The sequence below is a fragment of the Hyperolius riggenbachi genome, chromosome 4, assembly GCF_040937935.1.
Source record: "Hyperolius riggenbachi isolate aHypRig1 chromosome 4, aHypRig1.pri, whole genome shotgun sequence".
Classification (NCBI taxonomy): domain Eukaryota; kingdom Metazoa; phylum Chordata; class Amphibia; order Anura; family Hyperoliidae; genus Hyperolius; species Hyperolius riggenbachi.
This window is the reverse complement of record NC_090649.1, coordinates 303268272-303279507: the sequence shown is the minus strand read 5'-3', so window position 1 is coordinate 303279507 and position 11236 is coordinate 303268272. Positions and strand designations below refer to the sequence as shown.

General features: G+C 45.3%; 1 protein-coding gene across 4 annotated transcripts in view; it reads left to right on the top strand.

Moving 5' to 3' along the window:
* Positions 1-11236, top strand: part of SLC18B1 (solute carrier family 18 member B1) — a 176680-nt gene that overhangs the window by 122122 nt on the left and 43322 nt on the right. For all 4 annotated transcript variants that reach the window (XM_068231587.1, XM_068231589.1, XM_068231588.1 and 1 more), the window contains 3 exons: positions 1390-1463; positions 2953-3100; positions 4330-4486. In XM_068231587.1, coding sequence (XP_068087688.1) covers positions 1390-1463; positions 2953-3100; positions 4330-4486 — 379 coding nt within the window. The remainder of the gene's footprint in view (positions 1-1389; positions 1464-2952; positions 3101-4329; positions 4487-11236) is intronic.

Below are 11236 nucleotides of genomic sequence, written 5' to 3'. Positions count from 1 at the left end.
CACTTGCCTTAATTAAGGTCAGTGTTCACGACTCCACCATAAGAAAGAGACTGGGCAAAAACGGTCTGCATGGCAGACATCCAAGGTGCAAACCACTTTTAAGCAAAAAGAACATTAAGGCTCGTCTCAATTTTGCTAAAAAACATCTCAATGATTGCCAAGATTTTTGGGAAAATACCTTGTGGACCAACGAGACAAAAGTTGAACTTTTTGGAAGGTGCGTGTCCCGTTACAGCTGGCGTAGAAGTAACACAGCATTTCAGCAAAAGAACATCATACCAACAGTAAAATATGGTGGTGGTAGTGTGATGGTCTGGGGTTGTTTTGCTGCTTCAGGACCTGGGAGGCTTGCTGTGATAGATGGAACCATGAATTCTACTGTCTACCAAAAAATCCTGAAGGAGAATGTCCGGCCATCTGTTCGTCAACTCAAGCTGAAGCGATCTTGGGTGCTGCAGCAGAACAATGACCCAAAACACACCAGCAAATCCACCTCTGAATGGCTGAAGAAAAACAAAATGAAGACTTTGGAGTGGCCTAGTCAAAGTCCTGACCTGAATCCTATTGAGATGTTGTGGCATGACCTTAAAAAGGCAGTTCATGCTAAAAAACCCTCAAATAAAGCTGAATTACAACAATTCTGCAAAGATGAGTGGGCCAAAATTCCTCCAGAGCGCTGTAAAAGACTTGTTGCAAGTTATCGCAAACGCTTGATTGCAGTTATTGCTGCTAAGGGTGGCCCAACCAGTTATTAGGTTCAGGGGGCAATTTCTTTTTCACACAGGGCCATGTAGGTTTTGAGGTTTTTTCTCTCACTAAACAATAAAAAAACATCATTTAAAACTGAATTTTGTGTTCAATTATGTTATCTTTGACTAATAGTTAACGGTCTTTGATGAGCAGAAACATTTAAGTGTGACAAACATGCAAAAGAATAAGAAATCAGGAAGGGGGCAAATAGTTTTTCACACCACTGTATACATACATACATACATACATACATACATACATACATACATACATACATACATACATACATACATACATGTACATACATATACATACATACATGTACATATGTACATACATACATGTACATATGTACATACATACATGTACATATGTACATACATACATGTACATATGTACATACATACATGTACATACGTACATACATACATGTACATACGTAGATACATACATGTACATACATACATGTACATACATACATGTACATACATACATACATATATACATACATACATACATACATACATACATACATACATACACATATATGTGTATATCTTCTTGCATGGCGCTGTTCCATCTTGTTTTTTTGCAATATGTTCTATATGTACACTAATTCTTGCTTTTCAAATCTTACAGATAGTGCAAATTGGAGCAAAATTTATGTTTGTAACAGGTTTGTTTGTATCTGGAGTTTCTACAATTCTTTTTGGGTAAGTTTTTTTGTTTTACATTACTAATTGGGGGAGGGGGGGGTGCAAGGGGAGGAATACCCACCTAGGTTGGCGTAGCAGTTGGAGTTGGAGGGCTAAGGCTTAAAAAAAATTATACAGGTAGTCCCCAACTTACAAACGCCCAACACACCGATGTGAACAGCCCATTCTATAGAATCAAGTAAAAAAAAAAGCTGAGCACATCATAAAATGTTTTTATAGATTAGACAATGAATTTGATGAACATCAATCCATCAATCCTAATGAAAGGTTTTTTTTGTTTTTTTTTTCTTAAAGGACATCTGAGGTGAAAATAAAGTGATGAGATAAACAATTGTATCTATCCTCCTTCTCCTAAAAATGCCTTTTTTTTTTTTTTTTTTTTTTTAGATACTGTATCTCACAGTTTTATTTTATATTTAAATCTAGTTTTTACAGTTTCATTGTCTCTGCTCAATGACACCTTTACTGCAGTATGCCAGAGCTTAAATCTAGGAACTATTAACCATTTGTATCTCTCTTTCCTGACCTCAGAAGCCATTTACTGACAAGAAAGTGTTTTATGGCTGTAATTACTTGTCAGTGAGGGTTATGCTATAGGTCGACCCAGTCCCGACCCAGACAGAAACTTTCACTTGCATACTTGATGTTTAACTCTTTCAGGCAGAGAAAAGAAAAAAAGGAACACCATAGTTATTTGTGTGCTAGGCACTGTACATACACATGTGTATCTCATCATGTCACCTCGGTTGTCCTTTGAACTTGGCTCCCCATTTTGCATAGTGACAAAGTACAGACATGCACAGCTAATTAAGGCAAAATTACTGTCATATGCTTTTACCCTTTCCAAACTACTTTTGAGATCCACCACATACCCCTACCCCAATACTTACTTTTTTTCTGGTAAACAGGGGGATGTGGGTGATCGGCAGGATCTCGCAGAGTCTTTACCTCGTTTCACTAGAGCGTGGAGGCGACATGGTTTAGGCGGGGCCAGTGATAGCTTGTGCATTGTAGTTCTGCCCCCATTTTATGCATCCCAGCATAATTAAGTTATTATGCAGTGCAGCATGATACCAAAGGGGATCAAAGTGTCAGACTTTGTTCAACACTTTGTACCACATAAGCTGATGCCATGTCGGACTAGATCCGTCAAAGGCGCCACTATTGGTGAACCCAAATGTGCCCATGTAATATTCTAATTTTGTGGCACAGCGGTGGAGGATGGGGCCAGTGGTGATCAAAGTGTCAGACTTAGTCCAACACTTTGATTCAAAGGGTATGAAGCTTTCCCGAGTTTTATCCAGCAGCAGCGTGTTTTCCTGTGTCTATGTCCAACATTGGACCTATTACTGGAAAATGCCAATGCTAGACAAAGTCTGACACAGGACTGGAAAGGGTTAATATATGGGAGAATGAGCTGAGTCTTTTAAACATAAATGAATGGTGCATGTAGACTACTACACTGTTGTTTTCCTATTGGTTCTAGATTTCTTGACAAAGCTCCAGATGGAACGGTATTTATAGTTATGTGCTTCTTGGTCAGATCGGTGGATGCTATAGGTTTCGGTGCATCAATTACAGCATCATTTTCTATTCTGGCAAAGGCATTTCCTAACAATATAGCCACTGCACTGGTAAGTATTCAAAAAAGAAAAAGAAAGAACCTGACTGGTGCTTAGGATGGCATTGGGGTGAAAGAATGGGTAAAACTTTTGGTGGAATCTTAAAGCCCCAAGATTATCTCCAGATGTCTAGGGTTTTTGTTTTTTAGGGTTCAGAGAAGCATTGATATATCTGCTAAGTTGCCAGATAAACCCCCAAGTATCCACCACCATCAATGTAGATGTCACATACAGTGTTGTCTTTACCAGCTGTTTTCTTAACTCTACCTGTAGTTGGCAGAAGAGGGAGTTGCCCAAATATGCTATTGTGTATTCTGATAAATCGTGCATGAGCTTAGGGGCAGTATACAACAGGTACCAAAGAGGATGTGTGTGGTGAGGGGCTTATTTAGAGGTTATTGTGGTGGCACCCTTATTCCAAGCATGTTGCACAGCATCATTAACAAAATAGTAAGGATATGGAGCACTCGTATACCCCAATAGACCGCAATGTACACACACACACACACATCTTTGTAGCAACTTCTATCTTTCCTGAACCTGGCCCGGAGTTGACATGTCTTGATCTCCTCCACACATCCCTGTTTAAGAATAAAGAATATGTTATTGATTAACTAACTTAAAGGGAAGGTCCAAGCAAAAAAAAAAATGAGATTCACTTACCTGGGGCTTCTACCAGCCCCATGCAGCCATCCTGTGCCCTCGTAGTCACTCACTGCTGCTCCAGTCCCCCGCTGGCAGCTTTCTGACCTCGGAGGTCAGGGCCAAATTGCGTACATTTTTACACATTCCCGCTAGTGCAGGAACATTAACACATACATTTTTACGCGTTAGTGGTGAAACGCGTAAATTTTTGTTCCTGCACTAGCTGGAATGCGTAAAAATGTATGCAATGTGGCCCTGACCTCCGAGGTCAGAAAGCTGCCAGCGGGGAACTGGAGCAGCAGTGAGTGACTACGAGGGCACAGGATGGCTACATGGGGCTGGTAGAAGCCCCAAGTAAGTGAATCTCATTTTTTTTTTTTGCTTGAACCTTCCCTTTAAGAAGCTGCATTCAGATACCTGTACAACAAAACTTGAACTTTTCTTTACAACCTTTGCCTTCCACTGCTTTGACTATTTGAGATGAGATTGTGTGACAGTACAGATTACAGTAAAATCCCAGTTTACCTATAATTTTTTTTTGTGGTGTTAGCAATTATGTTTGTTCTTATGTAGTTTTTCTTGCATGTCATTTTTAGGGTGGTCTTGAAATTTTCACTGGACTTGGCCTTGTCTTGGGGCCTCCAATAGGAGGAGTACTGTATCAAACATTTGGATATGAAGTTCCCTTCATATCACTTGGTTGTGTTGTCCTCTTAATGGTGCCACTAAATATTGTCATCTTGCCAAAATATGGTGCGTATGTTTTTTCCTTTAGTGCTTCTTTGTTTTAAACAGTAACAAGGTGAAGTCACCCCCCACTTATCTTGTTTTCAGTTCAGATTTGCTTTAAGTTAAATGTGCCAACATTTTCAAAAGACCTGTTTTTTGTAAAAATACAGTAAATGTTACATTTTTGGACATAAAACGTGTTTGTTGTTTTAATTGTTTAGCTTTTTTTTTTTAATTAGCATTCCTGTGCTTTAATTTACAGGAACTATTAAAATTGGAAGTACACATTTAAATACACATTTACGGACATTATAGTGTCTCCTAGGGGTATAACTATAAATCATGGGGGCCCCCAGCAAAACTTTGACAGAGCCCACCAATGTTCACACCCTTCCCTTGCCTACCCCTGGTGACCCTCACAACCTGGGGACCCATCTTACAGAGGTCTTAAAATAAGTGTGAACAGCATAATCTTCACATTTACCCCTAAGATAGACACAAAATCATCTTAAGGATAGACTAGAGATGTCGCGAACCTCCGATTTTCGGTTCACGAACCCTGTTCGCGAACCTTCACGGAAGGTTCGGTTCGCGGAAAAGTTCGAGAACCGCAATAGACTTCAATGGGGATGCAAACTTTGAAGAATAGAAAAAATTATGCTGGCCACAAAAGTGATGGAAAAGATGTTTCAAGGGGTCTAACACCTGGAGGGGGGCATGGCGGAGTGTGATACATGCCCAAAGTCCCGGGGGAAAATCTGGATTTGATGCAAAGCAGCGTTTTAAGGGCAGAAATTACATTGAATGCTAAATTGCAGGCCTAAAGTGCTTCCAAACATCTTGCATGGGTATACATCAATCAGGGAGTGTAATTAGAGTTCTGCTTCACACTGACACACCAAACTCACTGTGTAACGCACCGCAAACAGCTGTTTGCGTAGTGACGGCCGTGCTGGACTGGTGCGCACCGTGGCCAGAGTGTAGACCGTGGCGTTTTTCAAGCCCATATGGTCGCCGGGCTGTGGTAGCTCAATGATAGAACAACAGTGACTGTCCAGCTGATCAAATTTGGCCTGACCACAATGAAGCAACGACCTTATATCTTTTGTGTCCCACCCCCACCCGAGACACTCAATAACCGGTGGTCATTGCTTCATTGTGATACGCAAGCCCCTTCACCGTGGCAAGGTAATGATCACGAAGGGGGATGGGCACATGTACATGCCTTTTGCTTATTTGTTGCAGCTGCCCGCAGTGCAGCCAGAAAAATTGGGCAGGCATGTACAGGCACCAGAAAAATTAGTGTAGTGGCCGCTGCTAGCAGCGGCCTTAAAAATTCTGGAATCCGCCTAGAGTCCTGGACCCTGTTGGTGGTGGCGGAGAAGGCAAGGGGCCTGCAGGCAGAGATGCTGTGTGTGGGGACTGACTTAGTCTTCGGTCGTGCAGTAGCCCTCCGTGATCCATTCCTCATTCATTTTGATAAAGGTCAGGTACTGAACACTGTCGTGACTTAGGCGACTTCTCTTCTCAGTAACTATGCCTCCAGCTGCACTGAAGGTCCTTTCTGACAGGACGCTTGCGGCAGGGCAAGAGAGAAGTTGTATGGCAAATTGGGACAGCTCTGGCCACAGGTCAAGCCTGCGCAACCAGTAGTCCAAGGGTTCATCGTCGCTTTTCGCATTGTCTACATCCACACTCAAGGCCAGGTAGTCGGCTACCTGCCGGTCCAGGCGTTGGTGGAGGGTGGATCCGGAAGGACTATGGTGAGGAGTTGGACTAAAGAACGTCCGCATGTCCGACATCACCATGAGATCGCTGGAGCGTCCTGTCCTTGCCTGCGTGGACTTGGGAGGAGGAGGGTTACTGCCAGTGGTACCTTGATTGCGTTGTGCAGCCACATCACTCTTAAACGCATTGTAAAGCATCATCAACAGCTTGTTCTGCAAGTGCTGCATCCTTTCGGCCTTATGTTGAGTTGGTAACAGGTCCGCCACTTTGTGCCTGTACCGAGGGTCTAGTAGCGTGGCCACCCAGTACAGGTCATTCGCCTTGAGTTTTTTGATACGGGGGTCCCTCAACAGGCTGGACAACATGAAAAGAGGCCATCTGCACAAAGCTGGATGCAGACGTACTCTCCATCTCCTCTTGCTTTTCCTCAGTGACGGGACGCAACTCCTCTTCCTCCCCCAGCCACGAACAATACCACGGGAACGTGGAGCAGCAGAAGCCCCCTGTGACGGCTGCCGCGGTTGTTCTTCTTCCGCCGCCTCTTCCTCCTCCACAGAAACACCTTCCTCATCATCACCATCATCAGAGTCTGACTCCTCTCCTTCCCCACACGACTCCTCTTCTTCCTCCTCCTCCTCCCCCCTCTGTGCTGCCGCAGGTGTTGTGGAAACATCGGGTTCGGATGTAAATCGCTCCCACGACTCCTGCTGCTGTAACTGTTCTCGTTCACCCTCCTCCACAGCTGTATCCACCACTCTACGCACGGCACGCTCCAGGAAGTAGGCGTAGGGGATCAAGTTGCTGATGGCCCTCATCGCGACTCACCAGTTTGGTCACCTCCTCAAAGGGCTCCATAACCCTGCATGCATTTTGCATCAGTGTCCAGTTGTTGGGCCACAACATCCCCATCCTCCCAGATTGTGTCCTTGTACTGTAATGATACAGGTACTGGGTGACGGCTTTCTCCTGGTCTAGCAGGCGAGAACATCAGCAGGGTGGCATTCCAGCGAGTGGGTCTATCGCAAATCAGGCATCTCACCGGCAAGTTGTTTCTACGCTGAATGTCCACAAAGCGTGCCATGGCCTTGTAAGAGCGCCTGAAATGCCCACACAACTGCCTGGCCTGCTTCAGGACGTCCTCTAAGCCTGGGTACTTGGACACAAATCTTTGCACGACCAGATTCAGCACATGTGCCATACAGGGTGTGTGTGTCAGCTTTCCCAAATTCAATGCAGCAATGAGATTGCTGCCGTTGTCACACACCACGTTGCCGATCTCAAGCTTGTGCGGGGTCAGCCATTGCTCGACCTGTTTGTTAAGAGCAGCCAGGAGAGCTGCTCCAGTGTGACTCTCCGCTTTCAGGCAAGACATGTCTAACACTGCGTGACATCGTCGTACCTGGCATGCAGCATAGGCCCTGGGGTGCTGGGGCTGTGTAGCTGGAGAGGAGATCGCGGCACCAGCCGAGGAGGAGGATGACGACAGCAAAGCGGTGGTAGCAGGTGGAGAGGAGGTGGCTGGAGGCCTGCCTGCAAGCCGTGGAGGTGTGACAAGTCGGTCGCTGCGCAGCCACGTACTCCCTGCTTGCTGCCATCGGTCACCAGGTTGACCCAATGGGCTGTGTATGTAATGTAGTGGCCCTGCCCGTGCTTGGCAGACCAGGCATCCGTGGTCAGGTGGACACTTGACCCAACGCTGTGTGCCAGAGATGACACCACTTGCCTCTCAACTGCACGGTACAGTTTGGGTATGGCCTTTTGTGAAAAATAATTGCGGCCTGGTATCTTCCACTGCGGTGTACCAATGGCCACAAACTTACGGAAAGCCTCCGACTCCACCAGCTTGTATGGTAATAGCTGGCGAGCTAAATGTTCCGCCACGCCAGCTGTCAGACGCTGGGCAAGAGGGTGACTGGCAGACATTTTGCTTCTTATACTCAAATACTTCCTTCACGGACAGCTGGGTACTGCTGTGGGCAGAGGAGAAGGAACCGCTGAAGGGAAGAGGTGGTGTGGAGGAGGGTGGCTGTGAAGGTGCACGGGAGAAAGTGGATGAAGACAATGCACCTGAAGGAGGAAGAGGAGAAGGAGGGTGGCTTGTCTTTTGAGGGGTGCTGCTTTTCCTCAGGTGTTCTTGCCATAGCTGTTTGTGCCTTCTCTCCAAGTGCCTTCGTAAGGCACTTGTCCCTACGTGAGAGTTGGCCTTTCCACGGCTCAATTTTTGCTGGCAGAGACAACATATGGCTTTGCTCCGATCTGAGACACACATGTGAAAAAATTTCCAAACCGCTGAGCCCCCCTGGGGTGATGGCGCTACGGTGGCATCATCAGCTGACGTTGAAGGGCATGTTGGCTGGCTGGCCATAGCTGGCGATACATGGCGCCGGACACTGCCCCCAGCTGTTTCTGAGGACGAGCTCCCTCTGCTTCTATCATGGAGTCGTCTCCTCCTACTCCTCTCTGACTCCCCCTCTGAACTGTCCCCCTGGTCATCTCCTCTCCCGGGAACATATGTGGTATCCGTATAATCGTCATCCTAATCCTCCTGGCCAGCTTCGCTGTCCTCAGACACCTCCTCAACTGCACCAACTTCAGGTGGTTCATCATCCCCCTCCTCACATGATACGTCCATACTATCGCCACCTAACTCAGACGTATGAGGTGGTGTACCTGCGCCTTCTTCTTGTTGTTGCAGTAGTGGCTGTGAATCAGTGATTTCACCACCACCACCACCAAATAACTCCTGCGAAGTGTCAAATGCAGCGGATGTGGTGCTTGTTGTAGCGCTGGTGGCTGCGGGAGATGAGGTGTTCTGTGTTAAATAGTCAAGCACATCCTGATCTTGGGAAGTGATGGCACGTGCCTTCTTCTGAGCACTGTATTTTGGGGCAGGTCCGCACGAAATCACAGCAACACCACCTCGCACAGACTGCCGGTGCCTGGTGGCCTTCCTCTGGGTCTGCCTCTACCTCTTCTTCTACCTGGTTTGTCCATTTTGTCCATCTGGTGGATGCTAGGTATATGCAGTGAGGTGGGTTCACTCAACACAACAGGTAGTAGGATGCAGTGAGCTGGGTTCACTGAACAGTAAAGGTACTTAGATGCAGTGAGGTGGGTTCACTCAACACAACAGGTAGTATGATGCAGTGAGCTGGGTTCACTGAAAAGTAAAGGTACTTAGATGCAGTGAGGTGGGTTCACTCAACACAACAGGTAGTAAGATGCAGTGATGAGGTGGGCTCTGCCATTTATAGATAAAAAGACCAACCACAACAGGTACTGCAGCTCCCTGTCACACACACAGGTAGTCAGTAGTCACTGAATGTGCTGGGCTGCTGGCAGTGGCACACACACTATCAATTGCAAGGCTGTGCATGCAACAAAAGTGTCAGTTTGACACACAGAAAAAAAAGTACAGGATGAGCTCTGAAAAGAGCTATTGAGGGGTGCTATAAAAGCAATAACAATCAGCCAGGAGCAAGATAAGCAGCCAAGAGCCTAACTAATCTGTCCCTAGAAGAACAAGTCTGCAGCAGCTGTCCCTAGTATGTCTCTAGCAGGCACACGAGTGAGGCTAATGGCCGCCGGAGCCTGCCTTATATAAGGGTGGTGGGGCTCCAGGGCTTAGTGTAGCCTGAATGGCATCAATGTGGCTGCTGACTGTAATGCAGAGGGTCAAAGCTGACCCTCATAGTGCATTATGGGGCGAATCGAACTTCCGCAAAAGTTCGCCTAGTGCAGGCGAACGTGAACCCCCAAAGTTCGCCTGGAACCGTTCGCAGGCGAACCGTTCGCTGCATCTCTAGGATAGACCCCTTTATCAGAGGCAGTGAAGTTGATGTTGGGGCACTCTTACAGTTTTGCCCCCCCCCCCCCCTTTGCAGTTGCAGGAGCTGCTTCCCGTTAGTTATGCCCTTAGTGTCTCCTGTACCCCCCCCCCCAACAGCAACTGGTATATTTCAGTTCTGACAAAATATTGTCAGAACTGGAAGGGATCACTGTAAGAAGAAAATGGTGAGCTTCTGAGAGGAACTGACGGTGAGGTTAGTATGTAATATTCATTTGCAGCTACTTCATGTGTTTATTTTAAATAATGTTACTCGCTTCAGGTTCCCTTTAAAGTAAAAATACACACAGATGCCTTATAGTTAAAAAAAAAGTTACTTTTATTAATATTCCCTTGGCTATATTTGTATGTAAATTTGTTTAGAGATTTCTCTAATGCATGTCAGCCCTCATTTTAGGGTGTTTATTGGCAATAGCAATAGCAACCCTTACAAGGGTGTATACATGACCAAGGTGGCCATCCTCTACCCAAATATTAAAAGGCTCAGTCGCACAAAATACAAAACAGCTAGAAAAATGTGAATATGTTTCTATGGGTTTGCAGTCACTTTATTTATTTTTCTCTGCTCTGGTGATGAGTTCCTCTCATTTATATTAAACCACCCACCTTTTTAAACCGTGCCCTAGTTTGAACACTGGCTGGGACAAGGGACCAGGGAGATGAAGTCTTCATGAATGAATGAAGGTGTCTGGTTTTCAACTTTCCACTGTTTAGACTTCAAGAGTTTTTCTGGGTAGATTGTAATCAGTGACACAGGAAGTGACCAATGTCTGGACCGCTGACCAGATGTGTTACGAGTTTGGTAATTTATCAGTTACCGTAATCAGTTACCTTCTACATAGACATAAACAGGCTCTGCAGCTATGTGCCTACACTGATCTAGGACAATAGTTGTGCCTAATATGGGGCTTTAAACAACTCCTGAAATTCAAACAAAATAGTTCCTCTGGCATATTGAGTTATTTCAAATTTGTGTAATTTGATTACATTAAATTTCAAATTTTATAAAGAAAATTTAAAAGCCTTAATAGTATTTGGTAATAATGCACTTCATTTAACGAGAACCAAAAACAACTCAGCATAACATAATATATTATTCAAGATGCCTATTTTTACTGTAATTCTCCTGGTTTCAGCACCAAAAACGCTTCTTATAACTATATATTGCTTTATATTGGTATGTAACCCTGCCCCCCATG